Source organism: Talpa occidentalis, unplaced genomic scaffold, assembly GCF_014898055.3.
Source record: "Talpa occidentalis isolate TD23 unplaced genomic scaffold, MPIMG_talOcc4v2.1 talOcc4.15, whole genome shotgun sequence".
In the NCBI taxonomy this organism is placed as follows: domain Eukaryota; kingdom Metazoa; phylum Chordata; class Mammalia; order Eulipotyphla; family Talpidae; genus Talpa; species Talpa occidentalis.
The window spans coordinates 85,640,009-85,656,513 of NW_023601543.1; the positions used below are offsets into that span (position 1 = coordinate 85,640,009).

General features: G+C 44.5%; 1 protein-coding gene across 6 annotated transcripts in view; it reads left to right on the forward strand.

The window, feature by feature from the left end:
- MID1 (midline 1) overlaps nucleotides 1-16,505 on the forward strand; it is a 338,728-nt gene that overhangs the window by 294,500 nt on the left and 27,723 nt on the right. For all 6 annotated transcript variants that reach the window (XM_054695859.1, XM_054695858.1, XM_037512723.2 and 3 more), the window contains exons 4-5: nucleotides 3,692-3,799; nucleotides 12,617-12,765. In XM_054695859.1, coding sequence (XP_054551834.1) covers nucleotides 3,692-3,799; nucleotides 12,617-12,765 — 257 coding nt within the window. The remainder of the gene's footprint in view (nucleotides 1-3,691; nucleotides 3,800-12,616; nucleotides 12,766-16,505) is intronic.

Below are 16,505 nucleotides of genomic sequence, written 5' to 3' on the forward strand. Positions count from 1 at the left end.
ATCTGACAGGGGATTTGTATTCAGAATATATAAAGAAACCATATGTTAGAAGACAAATGAGCAAAGGATCTGAGTAGTCATAGCTCCAAATTAGAAATGCAAATGACCAATAAGTGAATGAAAGATGTTCAACAACATTGGCCATCAAAGAAGTGGAAATCAAAGCCTCCATGACCCAATCCCTTTATCTCTTTCACCTTTTCAACCCCCACCTGAAACTTGTATAATGTTATAAACCAATGCTCCTTCAAGAAAAACTTTTTAAAAACCCACCATGAGCTCCCATTCCACACCACTGTGATGAATAAAACAAAAAGGACAGATGATACCACGTGTTAACAGGACGTGGAGAAATTGGAAGCCTCATAGACTACTCACTGGAATATAAACTGATGCAAACGCTTTGGGAAAAAGTTTGGTAGCTCCGCAAAAAGTTAAACATAGAATTTACATGTGAGCCAGCAATCCCACGCCTGTCCTCAAGAAGAATGAATGCATATGTACACAAAATATTTATACACGAACATTCATAGCAGACTTATTTGTAGTAACAAAAACTAGACGCAACCCCATTGTCCATCTACTAAAAAAACAGTTTGGTATAGTTCTAAAATGGAGTATTATCTGGCATAAAAAAAATATTATCTGACACATGGAGGAATCTTGAAAACATTATGCTAAGTGAAATTAGCCAGACAAAAGGCTCCCATACTGGTTGATTCCCTTTTTATGAAGTATCCAGAAAAGGCAAAGCCATAAAGAGACAGAGTGGAGATTAGTGGTTCCCAAAGCCTGAAGGGGGGTGGGAAGTGAGAATGTGGAGTAACCGCAGATAGGTGTGGGACTTCTTTGGGGGATGTGGAAAATGTTCTAAAATTAGATTGTGACGCGATGGCACAATTCTGATGACACTAAACCCACAGACTGTACGCTTTGCAAGGGTGAATTTTATGATGTGTGAAATATATTTCAATAAGGCTATAAAATTCAGTGTCCTCCTCCCCTAAAAAATAATCCTTAGGACATAATTTTGTGTCTACAGAGTCCTAGAAAACCAGTAAGCCCAATAATATCTGTAGATTGAGTGCTTCCAGTTTATCCTGACAGCTACTGACGCCATTACTTTCGTCTCTTCCTGGAAGGTCGTTTTCACTGTCTACTCATTCAACAAATAGTTTCTGAATGCCGGGGCCTGCGAGAGGCCCTCCTTTAATACAGCAGGCAGAGATGCCCGCCTCATGGGGCTTGCATGCTGTTAATGTACCTTGATTGCATTCCCACCTGCAACTTCGTGCTTAGGGTTCTGGGAGTTACTTTTCGAGTCGAGTGCTACTTTCCGGAACTTCCATTTTCTCCATCAGAATATGTCTGTGTTTTTCAATAGGAACCCAGTCTTTTAACAGCTCTGTTAGTCAATGATTAAATACAGTTTGAGGTCAAAAGGAAAGACAAGAAATTGACTAAGAGTAGTGGAGTAATATCCAAGTAAATATTTCCATAGAGAGCCAAATTTATCAGGGAAACTAGAACTGGTGATGTGAGAGTAATGGTAAGAAAAATTGAGCTCAGGGACAAACTTCCTTAAATATCAGGCTGAGGTCCACATTCTCTACCTGCCCATCGATGCGTTGTTAAATTTTTCTTTGTTCATTAAACACTTGGCAGATGTGTGTGTGTGTGCTAATCCGACATAGGACGTGACCTAGTGATTTGGTGCAAATGGCCAGCGGCCATCATCTTCTCATGCAGATGTCTTGAGTGGTCCTCTGCTGCGTCTTGTAAGGATCAGGAGTAAAACTCAAGGAATCCTGGCCTCTGAAAATAGGACATGATCTCTCTGAACAGCCATCACTGGATTCTCCTCCTGAACTCCTGACCCTACTTCCAGTTTATATTATTCCCAGTGAATGAAATTACTACAGTTAAATCAGCATCCCACGTCAAAAGGGCTTGCTCACTGGGCCGTGTCTCCTCCCTGAGAGATGACAGAGTGATCCATGCTGTTGTCACCCTCCATAACACTGCCGCTTCTCTGGCACGGCGTTAGGATCGTAAACACATGTATGCGTCCTCCATGTCCCACAGCTGTGATTTCGGGGTCTCTGTTTGTGAATAAGCACTTCAGAACCGTCATTAGATGGAGGAAATAGCATGTGCAGAGTATTTCCCAAGCCCAGTTGCCAAGAATGAGCTAATTGTAACCCTTCCTTGCATACAGCGAGTCTTAAAAATGAGCCATTTGATAATGATCCACCTTTCCAGGAGAATGGCGTGTTTTCACTGTAAAATCTTGATCTTTCAGATGTATACAAGAAGCAATTTTTTTAATAATATCATTTCACTAATTATGGCACTTTTTTAAAAAAGATTTATTTATTTATTTATACAAGCACTGGGTACAGTCAGAAGCACAGGAGGGTGAGAGGATTCACCAGAGCCAGAGCGGGGAACAGAACAGGCAGACTGACGAAATACACTGCTGAGGGGAGCAGCGGGTGGCAGGAGAGGTCTGCGCACCATGTGGGACCCTCACCGGCGGCCGGGGATCGAACCGGCACTGCAGAGGCTGCGGGCAGCTTTGCCACCCAGCACTCAACTGCTGCGCCACCAGGGGAGGCCCTACAAAAAGCAAATTTTAAATTATGTCTTAACAAAATGATGGCTACCAGAAAGAAAGGAGGGAGTGAGGTAGGAGGAGCAGATTGCATGGGCTTGACTGGAAGTTGGTGGAACGTTATTAGAAATTGGGGGTGGGCATGGTGTAGTGCCATATGTTTAAAGAGGTGCTAAGTGGTAGTCCTAAAACTTTATGCAGTGTTCTAAACTTCTACCACAATCAAAATTAAGTAATTAATTCATTAAATTATGCCATATGATTATTGGAATATTCAACCATCCTTTTTCTTCTTTGATTTTTTTTAAAGATTTATTTATACAAGAACTCGGGTACAGGCCAGATGTGCGGGAGGGTGAGAGAACCACAGATAGAGTGGGGAACAGAACAGGCAGACTGAAACAATACACTGCTGAGGGGAGCAGTGGGCGAGACAGGAGAGGTCTGCGCGCCATGTGGGTGGCTCTGAGGCTGGCAGGGATCAAACCGGCACTGCTGAGGCTGCAGACAGCTTCAGAGCGCTGCGCCTGTGCCACCAGGGAGGCCCCTTCTTCTTTGTGTTTTTATAGTGATCCAATACAAAGTTGACTCCTGTGTTTAAAAGAAAAGTTAGAGAGGCTGTAACCTTTCTGTCTTGTTTTTAGAAGTTTTGTCCAGAAGACATCGATAGCAACCTCTACTCCATAAAAAAATAATATTACTATTTTAACTTACTTTTTATGCTTACTGGGCCAAAATTGCAGTTCCCTTCTAATTATAAAAGCAGGAGTTACAAATACATTTCATTTCTAGTGTCAATCATCAACTAATAGGTCAGAATTTCATACATGTTGTGATTCTGAGTCGTTGTCTGCTTAGCAGAAAAGGCTGCTATCGCTGGCTAATGATGGTTTTCAGAGATGCGAGATAAGGAGTAGACCTGCCGGTCCTGTATTTGCCATCCCTGCATCCCTGGAAGAAGAATTAACCTTGAAATACTTTGTCAGCAACTGCTGAGGCATACTAGTCTCCAGTAAAGAGAGGATTTATCTGAACACAGAGGCCAAATGAATGCTTACCCTTCTATCTGTCCGGTAGGTCAATGCATCCCGTCAAGAAGCCAAACTGATGGAGGAATGTGATCTTCTCATTGAGATCATTCAACAAAGAAGACAAATTATTGGAACCAAGATCAAAGAAGGGAAGGTAAGATTGTAAGAAGATTTCATGCTCTCTAGGAAAAACATCACATTCCCATTCACGTCAGTAGCTTAGGAAATACTGAATACCCTTTTCTATATTTTCTATAATCTCCTCTTATGTCTTTAAGATGTGGTTTAAAGACCGACCGTTGGTTGGCCATTTTTTTCTCTCCCCTTTCTTCATATGCTTGTGGCCGCCCGTGCGCACCTGCTGTACAGTGGCTGTTCCCTTACCCAGCTGCAGGGCCAGCACGGAGCCCTGGCCTCGGTCAGCCACTGTTTTCTTTTTTCTTCTTTATGAAAAAGTGGGTTCCGTGGAGGAAGAGTTCGTTTCATATTTATTGCCATATCCTAGCGATGAACCCAATATGACATAAATGTTTACATGAATCAGACTTTTATATAGAATCCTGCAGTGCGCTCCCACCCCCGGGGAATGGAAACAGGTATTATTTCACGGTGGCAAGACTTAGCGCTTCACTACAGCATCTCCTCCACGGTGGACAGATCCAGAGTTTCTCTTCTCCAGTGTTTGCTTATTCTAGTTTAAATAGCCGTGTTTGTATTACAATACCATTTTGCCTTCCCTAGCTTTTCCAGGCTGCCCTCATTGCTCGACTCATGGTTTCTCCAACACCTCACTCTGACCTCTGCCTCCAGCTTCAGATCTCATTCTCTGACATGGGCTCTGCCGGCTCTCCCCTCTGAGGCCCTTCTAATTATATCGGGGTTACCCAGCTAACCCGGGGTACCCTCCCCCATCTGGAGGTCCTTAGACTGGTAAAATCTCTTTCCTCATTAAGTCCGGGGATTAGGGTGTGGGCTTCTTTGGGATCCCTTCATCAGCCTGCAGTGACATTCCACGGCTTCCTGGCTAGCCTGCCTTCTTCACCCTGGCTTAGCGTGGACTTGCGGGGTGAGGGTTCCTCTTAGGAACCTGAGCAAAGCAGCAAAGGGGTGTCCCCAGGTTCTAGCCAAGTGGATGCCTGGAGTTCTTGTTTTGATGTAAGGGCAGGATGGCCATAGCGCAGGTTATCTATGATCCAGCAGACAGGTGAAGGAGAGTCCTGGAGCCCTCAGTGGCTTTCTCAGGCTTTTATTGAGCTGTTACATATAGGGCAGCAACCAGGTACAGGGAAGGCAGGAGTGCCAGGGGGCCAGGAGGCAGGCAGGCCTCCAAGCCCCCGGCAAGTCTTCACTCTGGGCGTCTCTAGCTTCTTTCGCCCCTTCTCTCTCCTGCCTCTCTCCTGCCTCTGCTTCTCTTGGGGACTATCTCAATACTCCTCCCACGGCCCACAGAAGTAAGCAAGACAGTTTATAACAATGTACCAACTGCAGGTGCCCCATCAGGCAGGGCACTCCTAGTGGTGGGAGGGCAGAAAAGCCTGAAAAACCATTTACCCTATATTTGGTGATAAACAACTTAGTGAAATAGAGAAGCAAAGAGACACAGCTGACTCCAAACAAGAACAGCATCTCCATGGGTCCCGCATGGAGCAGAATTTCTCTGCATTCCATATGCAAGGGACACCGACCAGTGCTTGTCTTTCTCCTCTGACTATTTCACCTAGCATCAGCCCCTCCAGCTCCACCCATGTTGTTGTAAAGCTGTGATTGCAGCTAAAGACACAGACTATTAGGATTTGGTCTTGAAGAGACCAAAGCAGCCACATCTTCCACTCCTGTGCATAGCTCGCTCTCGAAGTATTGCAGGACGGGACTGGACAGTCCCGATGGTGGGAAGCTGAAGGCAGGCCCACTGGTTAACGCCCTGTGCTGAATAGGGCTTCTCAGCTCATTGAGAGGGACTGAAAAATGTTATGGGCACTCTCTACCTAGGGGTCATGGCTTTTAGTCAACTCGGGCTGGGGAGCCAGGATCCAATCAGTTGCTGGCTTCGAGCCTGGTGCTGCACTATTCCTGATTCCCCTACAAAGCAGGAGCCTCAGAAATGCAAAGATAATAGAGGATTCCTGAATGAGGACCCCCAGGGACATTTGATGGCAACTGTAAAACCATTAGCTAAGGGAGGCTAAGTAAGGAGGTGAGAAGGAAATCATGAATGACTCCTTTCCTATAAAATTGAAACTCAAACCACAACCCCAAAACATGAAGAAATCTTGAATTTCTAAAAACACAGCCAACAAAACCAATGAACACAGTATCTCACCCCAGATGAAATTAATTTTATGGGAAAATATGAAAAATATGTTCAAGAGGATAAATGAAGGAATGACTTCTATTTTAAAATAGCAAAACTACCAAAGAAGGGTATGAAATAAGAAAAAAATAGATTTGAAAATGACAAATTAGCCATTTGGGAGGTAAAAATGTAGACAGGGAAATTACAAGGAAATCCAACTAACTGCAAGGGAAATCTGGAAACCAAGTTTGGGCCCCCACTTAAGGCAGGGTGGCTAGATGCGAGAATATGAAATTCCGTCCAATGGCGCACATACCTAAATGTAAAAGGTAAGAACTATGAAATTTCGAAAAGAAAAGATGGGAGGAAATACTGGTGACCTTGGGTTGGAAAAGGTTATTTACATACAATGATGAAAATATGAAAGAAATATTTACAAATGATACAGGTAAGTACAGAATGTATCTCATCAGTAGTAAAAACTTCTCTTCTAAATGCACTTTTAAGAGACTATAAAGACAAGCCACACATGGGGAGGAAATATTTATAAATTATTTACCTACTAAAGTGCTTGTATCTAGAATATACAATAAATTCTCAAAGCTTATTAATAAGGAAATAAGCCCTTTGCCCAACTGGAGATTTGAATAGATATTTTACCAAGAAAAGGCATTTGGATGGCAAATAAGTGCATGAAAACATGTTCAAAAACATTAATCATTAAGGACATGCATACTAAAAAACCTCAATGAGGCACCGTCACTTACCTACTACTAGATTGCTACAAGGGCAAAGATGGACCATACCAGTGTGGACCAGAACGCGGTGGCTCTGGACTCTCACACCTTGCTCATGGGAGTGAAAACAGTGCATTTGGGAAAACTGACACTTCCTTCATACACTTCCCACATGATTCAGCCATTCTCTTGTCTACCAAGAGAAATGAAAGCAGCTGTCCTTACAAGACTCACACATGAATTTTCACAGTAGCGTTACTTGTAATAACACCAAACCAGAAATGACCCAAATTTCCATCAGCAGACAAATAGGTAAACAATTTGTGGCATAACTGTGCAGTGGACTATATTTCACTCTGCAATGAAAAAGAATGACATGTGCGGGCCTCCCCCCTGGTGGCGCAGCGGTTGAGCGCTGGGCTGCGAAGCTGCCTGCAGCCTCTGCAGCACCGGTTCAATCCCCAGCCCTCAGACGAGGGTCCCACATGGCGCGACAGACCTCTCCTGCCGCACCCGCTACTCCCCTCGGCAGTGTATTTCATCAGTCTGCCTGCTCTGCTCTCCCCTCTGGCTCTGGTGAATCCTCTCACCCTCCCGCGCTTCTGACTGTATCCAGTGCTTGTATAAATAAATAAATAAATCTTTTAAAATAAAAAATAAAAATAAATAAATAAAAAGAATGGGGGAAAAAAAAAAAGAATGACATGCACAACAACGTGGATGAGTCTCAATATAATTGTGGTGATCGACAAAAGCCAGACGTAAAATAGTATATACTGCATGAATCTGTTCATATGGAATTCTAGAAATGACACTTGCTAATAGTCTGAAGTGACAGAAAATAAATCAGCGGTTGCTTAGGGGTGAGGGACAGGGAGGCGTGGGCAGGAGGCACATCGAGGACATAATCTGTGTATATTCATTGTCTTGACCGCCGTGACTATTTCATGGGTTTCCACATACTTGAAAACTTACCAAATTTGCACTTTAAATATGTGCGGTTTGTTCACTTCATTTCAGTAGAATTGTTTATAAGACAAGCAAATTGCATATTTATGTAATGACACAGTCTTTAGAAATGAAAATTAATGACCTAGGGTGATATGTACTCAGACCAACTCATCGCAAAAATATAAGCAAGTTTTAAAATGATTGGTATGGAATGAGAAGTGTTATATAAAATATGATAAACTACTAAAAACCCTGTGTGCTCTTTAGACATGTATACATAAACTCGCTTAGAAGTGACTGACCCTGAATTCAAGAGGGTGTTTTCCTCGGGAGAGGGACGTGGATGAAATTAGGGAGGAACACACAGGGCTTCAACGCATCCGTGATGTTTTACTTCCTTTGGAAACTCAGGCAGTGACACGATGGAAATTTTGAGATTTGGAAGGCCGGCGCTGGGTACAGAAAGTTCTTCATGTTACCTTTCAAAGTGTATTTTGAAATTGATCACTTTAAAGAGTGTGTATTTGCTTATAACACTATCTCAGAAGACAAGATTAGAAAGCAAGGGTGACTTGGGGAAGATGAGGGCCCAGCCCGGCTTCTTTTGAGTTCGTGCTTTGGCATATGGCCAAGGACTAGTTGATCCCAAGCCCCGAAATCCAAATGACTGAGTTCCTGGTCAGGGCATGGTGTCAGCTACATTTCTTTTTAAAAAAATTTTTAAAAAGATTTATTTATTTATACAAGAGCTGGGGTACAGGCCAGAGGCGCGGGAGGGTGAGAGAATTCACCAGAAAGAGGGGGAAGCAGAACAGGCAGATGGACCGAAGACACTGCTGAGGGGAGCAGCAGGCAAGGCAGGAGAGGTCTGCCGCACCATGTGGGTATCTCCCTGGCCGACCGGAAATTGAACCCATGCTGCAGAGGCTGTGGACAGCTTCACAGCGCTGTGTTCTACCTGCTGCGCCACCGGGGAGGCCCGTCAGCTAAATTTCTACGCAAAGGGCATGGGTGCCAACACGGTAGAAGTCGGAGAAGCTGGCCGGGGAGGGCAGCTGTTAACTTGGGGCCCGGTAAGGGACTTGCATCCCTTGCAGCTGTGACAGTCTGAGGATACTGAATCCAGAGAAGGGACAGTGGGGTCTTCTGATTGCACTTGGACGTGAGGGGTGGAGGAAGAACAGGCAGAAGCAAGGAGACTGCGAGAGTAAATTACAGCAACCTCCTGACTTTGTCTCCATCTGTCTCTGGTGCCAATCACATGGCCGTTAGACTTGGTGGAAACAAACACCCAAATCCTCCATCTGGGGAGGTTGCCAAGCAGGCGATGTTGGCACACATGAGTACATACTGGTAATTCCTGCTCTCAGACCATTGTGCATTCTTTGAAATAAACAGCTTGGCAGCCTTTATACTTGAACCAACTGAAGAGTCTCAAGCCATGAGACTGCCCAGGAAAGCATTGTCTTCTGTTTTCAGTAGCAGGAGATAAGTTTCATGTCAACACATGAGAAGCTGACGGCAAACTCCAGATTAAGCAAATTACGTGTTTACTGTTCAGACACAGATCCGCGGTGGAAGGCCGAAGCCAAAGCGAAAAGGGTCCCTTCTCTTCACTGCTTTTGTGTTCTCTAACTCTCTGAAATTTAAGACAATTAACTTGGACTTAATGTTCCTGTTTTTCCATAGCTTGATAGACATGCTGGGTACAGGCCTCATTGTCACTTCAGACACTTGTGTTAATGGCTGATCATTTGTTTGGACACAGCAATTTGGGGATGGGAATCCTACTTATATAAAAGCACATATATAGAAGCATTTAAAATGCATTTAAAGAAAAATAAAGAGCTATGTGTAAGGCACCTTAATAAACAGCAAATAAGTTGATATCAGAGGCCTATGTCCCCACTCAAAGGAGATCCCAACACACAGAATATTTCTATAATGTGTGTGGAGTGAACTCCAAAGGTTACAACGTGCAATCACACTTCCCAAAGGAAAAAGAGAACAGCGTCCATGGAAATATTTCCCTGCAGCAGTAACGTGCAGATAATCTTATGTGTCAGTATCTAGTGCGTCTTTTAAAATACTACATTTTATTCATCTTGTCAGATTTTTTTGTTGTGCGGTATTTATTTTTAAAATTGAAATAATCTCTTGTTTAACCCAGGATATCAAACTATTATTATTTCAAAATCTAATTAGTGTAAACATTAAAGAGCTAGTTAACATTGGGGGGGTGGTACTAGGTCTTTGAAATCAATTATTTTTTATGCAATTTGGACTAGTCACATTTCAAGTGATCAGCATTTTAAAATAATATCTAAACAGTGTTTCCTAATGAAAAAATTAGTATTGTGCTAAATGTTTGGTGTCAGGATGTGTTGTAAATGAGGGTCATCTTATCAGGGTCATTTAAGTCGGCAGACTTTTCCTATAAAGGGCCAGATAGTAAGTACCTAAGGCTTTGTCGTGTAGCCTGTTGCAACAGCTCCTCTCTGCCCAACATGGGAGAAAGCAGCCGTAGGTGATTCATAAACAAGTCAATGTAGCTGTGTGCCAATAAAACTTTATTAACGCAAACAGGTTGTGTGTGAGATGTGACCCACAGAACGTAGTTTGTGAACTCCTAATTGAAAAGTGTATTTTCTCTTTCTTTTCTTTTACTGTACCCTACAGTAAGAAATATGTATGATATCAAATCCAGCACAGACACACACCCCACACACACAACAAAAAATGTATACGAATTTTTTAATACAAAGCCCAACTTGTCCTTTCTTTCAAGAATGCATTCTGCAACTTTTCTCCTCTCCTATTTAGTTCTTTAAAGTTCATCCTGACCATACAGATGACTCACCTGTCACCTGCAGATCAAAAAACATCCTTGCTTATTACAATGCAGATTCTTGCAGTTCAGTCAATGACAGCTTCTTGCCTAGGATATTGGAGAGTGGACACAAGCATCTACAGGTTTTCTTTAAATAAGGTCCCTGGCTGACTCTTGTGCACACCAGCTTTGGAAACCTCCAATCTCCCTTGTCAGTGGAATTGTACCCTGAACTAAAATGAAACATGTCCAACAATTGCTTTGTGCAATTATTCCTATCTTTTCACAGAAGACTCTTTTTTGGTTTGCTCAAATGGAGGCATGACTTAGAGCTTTTTTTTTCCTTTTCCTCTTATGTCACTTTGAATTTCCAGTATCGTGGTAGAAGAGGAGAAAGAAGAAAATGAATTTCAGGCCCAGTTACATTAGTATCTGTGTGATCATTATCAGGCTTACCAAAAGGATAGTGATTGACTGAAATTATTCTAACGGGATAGCTTGACCTTTTTTTCTTTGGTTAGAATTGTGTCAGACAGCTTCACTTTTGCCCTGTAATTTAAAGCATTCTCTATGTTGTGTGATTAAATATTCCGTTCTCTTGATTTACTGTGGGGACCATAAGTTAGTTTTCCTTCCTCTGCCGATTTCTCATGGTGGTTCTGATATCTTGAACTGGGCTCTGTGCCTCTTTATATATTGATGTTAGAAGCCAAATTCTGTTTGATATAAAATAAGTGTTACGTTATTCAACTAACGAACACAGTTAACCTGCTGTGATGAGCACTGACATTATAACGAGTTAAGTCTTTTACCAGGCTCAGGATCACATACTGTTTGCCCCAAAGTTTCGACACTTCATCCTGTAACTCTCTACTTGCAAAACTTTGTCTCCCTCTTGCCTGAAAGCGCGTGGCTGCTGCCGCTCCATCCAGCCCTGCTTTCCTTTGTTTGCTATAGTTTGACATGGCTGGAATCGGACGTTCCTCAGAGGCCCCAAGTTCTGACATCTCCTTCCTTCCTTTTCTTCGATTAGAGTTGCACAGGGAAGATAATGACGTGGAGAAAGAAGGAATTTCTCAGAGTTAGCAGGAATTCTGGAGGGAGCCTCAGCCAGCCTTGTCTGTAAGACAGATTAACTGGCCTCCTCCCTACCCTTTCGCCCAGGGCTGTTTTCCATTCCGGAATGATCGTGAAGCGGGCCAAGACCAGGCGCAGGCTGTGTGCATGGGGCACCAGGCACACGGCAGGTCCAATTAGCGATCTAATTTTAACTTGGCTTCTGGCCAGAGGGCTGCATCTCACGGCACACTTCAAACACCAGAGCCATCGGTCAAGTGGCTCCCCTGGACTTATCTGGGTCTGCCCCAGAGGTTATGGTCAATTACGTTTCAGGGTCGTTTTCAAGCAAGACAGAATCAGGAACTGGAATGGAGGTTGGAAGCAAACATGCATTTTTATCCCTACTGGGAAACGCTTATCAAAATAGTTCTTAGTTATCAAGTAAGCACAAAGTGCCTGGAAATGGCGTTCCCGGTGAGGGGAATGGCCCAGCTGTGCTTTCTTTGGCTTTCTCTCATCTGCTCAACAGGAAAAATATTAATCGATGGAATAAATGCTCCCTTTCTGTTCATTTAACACATGAGTTTTAGATAGTGTGGGAAACAGTAAGGCCTGATGGTTTCGCATCCCCATTTTGTTACATGGATTGCAAAGAACATTTTAGAAAATGTGTTTCACTTAAGCTGCACACTTGCGTTACAGAGATGTCCTATTTTCTTGGCGGCCCGGCTGAGAACCTGAGATAGAGATCGGGTTTCCCTTCAGTCTCACAGTAATTGTGTGGAATCCTCCAGGGAAGAGGTCTGCTGACCCTCTCTAGCTCACCGCTGGCCACACCATTTGTTCCCATCAACAGGGAAGCAATTCACAATTCAGCATTTCCTTCTAAAACAAATTAGCAGCGCTCCTCCAAGAAGATAAAGGATAGTTAAGACAAGGGTCCCCTAGCTGGGATTTCCATATTTCGGTATCTCTCCATACCTGCTCTTTGAACTCTCCTTGAAAAATGCTAACGAAGGGCTCATGTCAGGAGGACGCAGCCGGTGCGTCTCCGTGAAGCCTGCCTACCCACGTTAACCCTCTTGGCTTCTTTTGTCCAAGGTGATGAGGCTTCGCAAACTGGCTCAGCAGATCGCAAACTGCAAACAGTGCATTGAGCGGTCGGCGTCGCTCATCTCCCAAGCGGAACACTCTCTGAAGGAGAATGACCACGCGCGGTTCCTGCAGACCGCTAAGAATATCACCGAGAGGTGAGTGTGGGGGCTGCTGGGAAACTCTCGGTCCTGGGCTCGTCTGTCTGGGGTGTGATTGGTTGGCCTGGCCCTTGCCTGGCTTTTGTTTTCGTTTTCAAGGCTGAGCACCAGAGTGAATGGAGGCTTTGAGTTGCTTTGTTCCAGCTAGAGATGCTTCCCTTTGACCATCAAAGCCCTTTTCGCCGCAGCCTGGAGTTCAAGGCCTTTGAAACAAGAGTCCGCCAGTTAGAAAGAATAAAATCAATCTGTTTTTAGGGGGTGAAAAGCTTATGATGGCACAAAAACAGTATTTATTGTGACTCTCAGACTTGATCTTATCTTGCACTTAATAACAAAGAATCAAAATGAAGACAAAAACATAAAAGGGAATCTTTTCTTCCATCACCGGCTAATCTATTTTTAAAAAATCACCAGGTGTTGTTCTCTGCGAGGCCTGCTTTTATTCCGTTGAGAAGCTCGGCGCCTCCTATGAAAGGTCAAGGCTGACTCAAACAGGAGAGAGAGGACCAAACTGTCAACCTCAGAACCCCTTCTTTTAAAATCCCCTTATTCTAGGGTGGGGAGGACGAGAATGATGTTCTTTGAACGGTCGGCTTGGTGGTAACACTGCCGGGCACAAGTGGCCCCTCAGTATATGCACTTGATGGGCACGAAAAGTATCCCCCTGCCCTGATGCAAGTGCCTATGGCAATGCCAGTGGAGCCAGGGCAGCCGATACTGCCTAAATGGACATCTCCAGTGGATGCCAGTGGTCTGGATTCATTCCTTCGAATTTCCAGCGTCAATTGCCCATTCATCCAAAGCAATGCTAGAATCCTATCGCCGAAGACCCCAATCAGCCCATTCCAGCTGGTCTTTATCCTAGAGAAGAGGTCTGCACACTTTTCCCGTGAAGGGCCAGAGACTTTAATATTTTCACCTTTGCAGGTTATGAGTTTGGGGCTACAATCGCCTAACGCTGCTGTCGCAGCTCTGTGGCGGGCTCTCGTGGAGAACACAGAAACGAACGGGCGGGACTGGGCTCCAACAAGACGATTTACCTAAACAGGCGACAGGCCAGACTTGGTCTTGGTCTGCCGGCTGTACCTTGCTAACCCCCAGCCTAGGGAAACAAACACTATCTTACCACTTGAATTTCTTCGAGGAAGGAGAAAGAAAACTAGCATTTAGCGAGTGCTGGCTTGTGTCGGACACTGTACTCATTCTCAGACGGTCACGTGGAAGTGGGATGGCTGCTTCCGTTTCCACTGTCCTTGCAACGAGAGCAACGTACAGTATTTTCATAAGGCTGGTCCAGCATCTGACCAGCTTCAGTGGGCTATTTCTTGGATTTGAGAAAATTTCCTTCTGCGACTGGTTAGATACTTATCTCTTCCAAAGAATGAGGATAACAGCTGGTTATCATCCCTTTTATATCCTTCAAACGATCTCCTCCCTGCTCAAAGAGAAGCCAGTTTCTTGAGGAAAGACTCTGAGGCTCCAAGTGCTTCATTGTCTTCACTGCTCTCATCTGGACTCCAGCCAATTGCTTTATATTCATTTAAAGTTAAAAACTGCAAACAGCACGAATAGTCAGTGTATCTAGGACACTCTTGACTAGACAGTGTCTACACTTAGGTCCTGATTTCCAGCTGGGATCCAAGAACACTTCCTCTAAAGAGCAAGATGTCCAGATGAAGTGACTACTGCGTGCTGTGTTTCTCAGCAATCCCTAAAAATTCCATCAAGTATAACATGAATAAATGCTCACCTACAGAGGAGAAAGAGTGTTGCCCATAAAGTTAAAATAGAAAATTCTGGAAGAAGTCCCGCATATGCTGTATAACCCAAGCAGGTGGGTGCCCACATGTGATCTCCCTCGGACCCAGCAGATCATATCTGGCCCCATTCAGCTCGACCTGCTACAGGCCCATCTCATCAAGAATGGAAATCTGAGCTCTTTCTCCAAATGAATCGTGTAATACACTATATAGTCTAAGCCTCATAATTATATAGTTCTTTGGTGTGATTGTATGTGTAGCTTTATAAAATGATGTTAAATAAGCAAAAGTAGGTTGGCCTGCTGCTTGTTGCCTACCTATTCCATCAGGTTTGAATACATAGTGTCTGTAAGCATTGGCCACGAGCCTTTGTCCCTTGTTTCTGTGGCCCCTCTGTCCAACTCTGTGAGTCTTCTTGGTTGATTCCTGCGCCTTTCTCTCTTACCAGAGCCAGGGTGTAGTAGTGCATTTGGCAAATCTCGAGCAGACCAACATGAAGCACATTTTGTTACTGTGAAAGCTCCCTGGGGTGTGCCGTGGGGATGTGCCTTGGTGACTGCCTGCCCCAGAGAACCCTGTTAGGTGGTTGGCCCGGGGTGGGGGGTGCTGGGCAGGCTGCAGTCCAGCCTCTTCCACTCTTTGACAGAAATCCTGTGAGCAGTGAGGCTCTAGACCTGTCCTTCTTCTGGAAACTGGCCATGTATGGGTAGCGACTGAGTGTCATAGAGACTGGGGACACAAAATAGAAGCAGGAACAGGTAGTAATGTGTGACCCTCCCTCTTAGGCATCAGTGGGACACATTGATTGTCCTTATGTGCCTGAATATACTAAGAGCTTAGCATGCACACACTCACTCACGCACAAGCATGCCCACACATGTACACATTCTCTCTCTCTCTCTCTCTCTCTCTCTCTCTCTCTCTCTCTCTCTCTGTCTCTGAAAAAAGTTGAGAAAGTGGCATAGTACTCAGGGCCCCGGTGGATTTGGACAGCTTACCTGACAGGCTTGAAGATGGGCAACAAGGATTTGGAGACTAAAACTTGGCCTAAAATGCTGAATTTGGCAGGTCTCCCCTGGCCTGTCACTTCAATTAAGAGTTTGAAATTGTAGCCAAAGATAAATATCTTTCCTTTCCATCAAAAAAAAATGCGTAGGTGTTAATAGCTGCAGTAATCTCCGAAGATTCTGGCTGTCAGGCTCTGCCTGCCAGGCGAGGGACCTTCCTTCTTCCCTTCCCACTGCACCAAGTCCCCACCGTCAGGTCGCCGGCTCCTAAGGGTGGCGCTGGGCTAACGGGGCCTTTAGCTCATTGTGGAACGTGGTACCCGGGGAAACGTGGGTATGAGCCTTGTTGGATGAGCCCGTGAGGAGGCTTCTGCTACTGGACAGACACGTGTCAGAGCAAGACCCTCTTTTCAGAACAGTTGAGCTCCGCTCCTGTTTTCCCTACCAGACCTGTGGCGTGCAGCGCGAGGTGCTTGCTTGCGAGAGCGCGTGCCTCCCCGGGGGGCCATCTTAAGGGAGAATGAATTGGGGTTTTCACTTGGAAATTTTCAGTTGAGGAATCCAAAGGGCCCTATGGCATTTCTCTTATCTGCATTGATGACAGTATTTGGGGCGCCCCAGGCATACTTTAAGGGCTTTGTAGACATTTGTTGAATAACCATACGCGCGCTCTGAATGTTGTAGTTTCTGTATTTACAGTTCTAAGCAAAGTGTGTTTTAAATACCAGTTTCCCATTTATGAAAACTGCCCAGCAGCCACCCCTTACCCACCTGTCTAAACTAGCAATTGTTAGTGACAATAGTTAGCTCCAGCCCCCCTGCTGTGACATTCAGCCCCAGAAATCACAACCAAAATCACAACCGCTGCTCTTCACAGCTTCTTGGTGAGCCAGTCAGGTGCTGCATTTAGATTCTCCGCCCTCATGCAAATACTTGAACTTTTCTTTCCAGAGTGTGCGCCCCTGCAGGC